This window comes from Emydura macquarii, unplaced genomic scaffold (genome assembly GCF_026122565.2).
Source record: "Emydura macquarii macquarii isolate MOO-44397 ecotype Brisbane River unplaced genomic scaffold, CSIRO-AGI_Emac_v2 contig_705, whole genome shotgun sequence".
Classification (NCBI taxonomy): domain Eukaryota; kingdom Metazoa; phylum Chordata; order Testudines; family Chelidae; genus Emydura; species Emydura macquarii.
The window spans coordinates 1-5552 of NW_027130842.1; the positions used below are offsets into that span (position 1 = coordinate 1).

General features: G+C 39.7%; 1 protein-coding gene across 1 annotated transcript; it reads right to left on the reverse strand.

The window, feature by feature from the left end:
- Positions 1-3769: 3769 nt before the first annotated feature.
- Positions 3770-4813, reverse strand: LOC137149134 (trace amine-associated receptor 4-like). The gene has a single exon (XM_067542508.1). It carries the CDS (start codon positions 4811-4813, stop codon positions 3770-3772), a length of 1044 nt encoding a protein of 347 aa, XP_067398609.1.
- Between the last annotated feature and the right edge of the window lie 739 nt (positions 4814-5552).

The window sequence follows — 5552 nt, forward strand, 5'->3', positions numbered from 1 at the left end:
ATTTCAGGGTTGTCATTGATGGATCTTAGTCCTTGCTTCTTTGTTGTTGTTGTTGTCATCTCCATTATCTTCTCAATATGCTAGAAATTCATTCCAATCCAAATGTACAAGTACCTCCATCAGATATACACATATTTCATATATATGTCTTATATACTTGAACAAACAGAGGCATCTGATTTCCAATGCAGTCAGCATGGCACATTTTGTGTCAGTTTTTCAAAGACCGACTCATCAGCTGCACACACAAAAATGTGCACACACCTGCAAAATATCTAAAAGAACATTACACAGTTTTTGTAATATCATGCCCATGGATATGCCATCATTTCACATATCCATTTAATTGAACAAATGAGGGGAGGGGCGGCAGGGGTGCGAGCGCTTCGTATCCACAGGCATTTTTGCCCGTACTTTCAATACATCCTCTGTTGATAATTTACAGTTCTGTATGTTTAAACAGTGCAATTTAAAAAACAATCTCCAAGCAGAGAGTGGAGGAACTTGTGGTACACTAGCATTGCTTGTTGACTTCCATGTTGGCTGTGGATGCAACCAGCTAGAAGAATACTGCAGAAATATGACCAGGAGAGGAAATACCAAGTATATTGTTTGCAGCGCTCTCTTTCTTTTTCAGGCATTTCTTGGGACTCAAAGTCTTATGGTACAATAAGAAAGTTCACATTCTGCAACTTATATGGGAGCAAGAATTTAGGAAAGAGTTCTATGTCAAACAGCTTTAGTAAAAAAGTTCTCTTTACAAAAATCACATTAATTATAGGTGTTTAAGATCATGAAAACTCTGCAAAAAGACTGTTATTGAGACAGCTGTTATGTCCTCTCCCAAGAGCGCACTGATTCCCTTTGCTGTTTTGCTGCTGTTTGCTGCTGACAGAACATGAATGTCTCATGGGAACCCACAAGGAAAAACAGCTTCCATCGGTCTATTCCCTGAACTCTGTCTTATGTTCTGCTCAGTTTTCAGGGATTTAAAAAATATTATTAAGCACCTGTCAAATCCCACTTTACACCAACATTAAACACTGAATTTATTTTTAAAAGTCACTTTTAATCTGGGAGAAAAGAAAGTGCTAACACGGGGTGTGGCATTGCACATTCAGGGCAAAATGGTAGATTTCCTGAACAATAAAGTCTGAAAGACAGCGGGCCAGATTCTTCAGTCTGGTTTGTCTATATAATTGTAACCAGCACAAAGTGGCTTTAAAGCAATGGTACTCAACGAGGGGCACCCATAACCCTGGAGGTACGCAGTAGTCTTTCAGGGGGTACATCAACTCATCTAGGTATTTGCCTAGTTTTACAACAGGCTACATAAAAAGGATTAACAGTCAATACAGATTAAAATTTCATACAGACAATGACTTGTTTATACAGCTCTATATGCTATACACTGAAATGTAAATACAATATTTATATTCCATTGATTTATTTTATAATTATATGGAAAAAAATGAGAAAATAAGCAATGTTTCACTAAGAGTGTGCTGTGAGACTTTTGTATTTTTAGGTGTGATTTTGTAACCAAGTAGTATTTAAATGAGGTGAACCTGGGCATACACAAGATAAATCAGGCTCCTGAAAGGGATGCTGTAGTCTGGAAAGGTTGAGAGCCACTGCCTTAAAGCCTGTGCAGATGGCCATTTTAGAGTTCCCTTTAAACAAGGACGTTTTGCATTGACATAAAGCTGACGGGGTATCATAGCTGCCTCCTGCATCAATTGCCCCCACCCGAAAATGCCTGGCATAAGGAGAGGGCGGGTGCAGAGTGGGGTGGGTCAGAGCTCCATTATGTCCAGTCTTACACTGGTTTAATGTCTATGTGCAGTAATAACTTGCACTGGAGATGGGCAATTCCAAACTGGAAAGCTACAACCAACTGCCTGCAACTTCCATCTCAAACCCAGCCCTACATGTCTAAGAAAACAAAGGCTAGTATAACCAGCCACACTTCATTCCTTCCCGGCTCCTCAGGGTCAGGGGTATGTCGGGGGCTGCAGGGAAAAGCAGGGGATGTTCTGGAGAGGGGCACTTTCAAGTGAGCATTCTAGCTGGCATAAATTAAAGAAGCCCCTGTCTGTTCTGACTTGCATTAGAGCGAGTTTGGGTCCCCAGCCAGCCCTGGCTTAGAAGGGTGGACTACAGCCATCTTTGCTTCACGCCTTCAGGCTGAGTCAATCTGACGATTAAGCCCCAAATGTTTATTTATTGCATTTACTGAAGGTGTAAATGTTGATTGTTGTTCATTGACAACTTGAGAACACTGTTAAACAAGCCATCAGATGGTAGCAGTTTTACCAAGCTGGGCTGGTTTTGAATTGTGAGGAGCTTCACGGCTCATTGTCAAGCCTTTGAGAAATCTCCATTTCCTTCCATTGCTGGCAATGTCAGCACCACCGCTTTAATAGAATGCTGATTTCTGGTCATGTAGAAAGGTGAATATGAAAGCGCTTTTCTGTAAATAATGATAGATTTGCAAAATAGTACTCAACTGGGACAAGCCTACTGTACCTCCTGCTAGCTCAGCCAAGAAAAGATCCCATAGTCACATAATAGAGCAGTAGTATTTGAACTAGTAATCTGGTTTGATTCCCAGCTACAATAATGTGTATGATACATAAATAGTGACACCGACCACCAGAACGGGGAACCCAGTCTCTGGTTCAGACTCCTCTAGTGTCTATCCTACCTCTAACTGACACAACATATACCATCCCAGATATATGCTGATATGCAAATGTGTAGACATATACTAATATAACACATTTTTATGAATTTTTATTTACTGCCAGTTTTTAAAATGTATTTGATCATTGTTGCCTCTGGGTGAATGTACATAGCTTCATAAACAGTTCAAAATCAATATGGCAAATATGAAATCGTACTAGGCCTTTACCACAAGAGATCTTCTTTTCCTCTCTGGCAGAAGCCAGCATAAAAACGATGGGCTTTGGACGGGATTATAAAAGAGAACACACTTAGGCACCACATTGCCCTCCTGCATAAATTCCCCACTTTGAGCTACCATACGTTCGGCGGGACTCCTAAGGGTCTCAGCTGATCTCGGCTATCTTAATAACACATGGAGAGAGAGGTGATTTCTCAGGTGCAGCAGCTACAACACAAACCATACACGGAATCAATGAACATTCAAATCACTTTCCTTCCACAGACTTTAATTGCTTATTGACTGGTGTGTCTGAGATTGGCTTGGGTAGCTTGTATGTAGATAAAGATCAGTATTTAGCTCGAGAAAACATTTTGGGCTTGGTTCTGTTTCCCTTCTTCATGTTCAGAATTCAAGAAAGATACTCTCATTGGGGTAAAGGTGGTGTAATTGGGCCCAGCATGGGGAGTCCATTTTGAAACATGGGCAACTAAATAACAAATTAATGCTTACATACTGCTCTTAGAGGCTCCAACTGGTACTTGGACAGAAATGATATTGTAGTGTAGCTGGCAAAATGATCACTGCGTATACAGTAACATACCTGCATAGAATGTACTTATAGTTTGCCAGACTGCTCTGTCACTTCCTACTATCTACACAGACAGCTCATTAAGATAGCATGCTAATCCCTCAACAATAAATATAGAGACATGCTACAAATGAGTTTCTCCAAAAGCATGTGTACATTCTTGTAAATATTGTCAGTATATAGTTCTCTATTTGATCTATTCTAAAAGATCTCCAGAAGCAGCACAGGCATCTATTAATGCTATTCCATTCCTAAAATGCCTACCTTGTTAACTAATTATTTGCAGGAAACAAAGAAAGAGTAGAAGAATCTGGTCTGAAGATTGTACCAGTCACAATCAATTTAAGTGCTTTGCGAAACCAAGAATAAAATAATCCATAAATGATTGGATTACAAGTAGAATTGAAGTATCCCAGCCAGAGGAAGGCATCGTACAAGTCTTCAGGTGTTGAGAAGTTAATAAAAGGATCAACTATTATTAGAATTAAATAAGGTAGCCAACAAAAAATAAACACTCCCATGACTATACTTAAAGTTTTTGTAGCTTTGTTCTCTTTTTTTGTAAAGATTTTGTTTTTCATTGCAGAGACACATTTTATTGCATTGGGCATTTCAGCAATTTGTCTTGCATGTTTTCTTGCCACGGTAAATATGTGAACATAAATACCCACCATCACTGTGCCTGGGAAAAATATGTTTATAAGAGAAGCCATCACTGCCCAGAGCTTGTTAAATATCACTGCACAAGAACCTCTGCAGTCAATGGAAGCCACATATTCTTCAATGCCATAAATATTCAACTCTGAGAAAACTAGACCAAAGGCAAATAAGAATGGAACAGACCAGCTAATTAATACAAATACTACTGTCACAGGGATAGTCATTTTGGTGACATAATGCAGGGGGTCACATACTGCATAGTAACGGTCAACAGAGATAAAACACAGATGGAAGATGGAGGTGGTACACAGCATTATATCACAAGAAGAATGGAGTTTGCAGGAGACGTCTCCAAAATACCAGCATGACTGAATAGACCTGACCATACTGTAGGGCATTACCATGACACTGAGCATAAAGTCCGCAGTTGCCAAGGAGCAGATCAGGAAGTTGGTTGGAGAGTGAAGCTGTTTGAAATGAGCGATGGAAACGATCACAAGCAGGTTTCCACTCATTGTGAGCACTATAGCTCCCACCATGAAGAGGTACATGGCCCAAAGACTGGTTGTAGACCTTACATTTCTAGCACATGAATTGTTAACAAAGTCAAAGCAATACTGCACATTCTGTGGACTCCAGAGGTTGGATGAGTTCATGACTTGGCATCATCGACAGTAACCTTTTCAATAGTGCTACAGGACAGCCAGTTCTGGGGGAAAAGGGAAAATAAATAAATGAAGTAATATGACCAATGGCAACATCTACAAACCTGCAATTCAGATTAGTTGTTTCACATCTCAAATTACTCCAGACTTACACCTGTATAAGAGATAGCAGCCTTTGGCCCAATGCTAACAAAAACATAAGCTGAACCATTTACTAAATACTTTTGAATCTTAAGGTGCTCAGCTTTAAGGAATTTTGGATTTTTCTCTTTGGAGTTCACATTCAATGCTATAAGCACTATGATAAGTGATTTCCAAAATGAAAGCCTCAGACATGTGACACTCACCTGTTTTGCACAGCTCTACCTATCATCTTAGACATCTTTGTTCCTAGAGGTACTGCCCATACTGCCAGAACAGACATTACAGCATCAGGAAACGCAAATTGGTTGATGCTATAATGATTTTAACATACAGCACTTTGTGAAGCTGGCCAGACCTCATGGTAAAAGAGTGACAAAAGCTCACTCACAGCCTCCTTGTTTTAACATGCTTGCTGATAGGTCACTGCAGAGAAGTTTCTGTTTGTAATATTAATGCACTGAGCTGCATACACTCAACACATACTTGGCTAGGATTAAGAGAAATATAATACCATAGTGTTGTGTAGTCATTTGGGTTTCCTGAACAATCTATACCTCAAACCATGGAAAGATTTGAAAAACAGGTA

Coding starts and splice junctions, on each gene's coding strand:
- LOC137149134 (XM_067542508.1), bottom strand. CDS start 4,813: ATGAACTCATCCAACCTCTGGAGTCCACAGAATGTGCAGTATTGCTTT.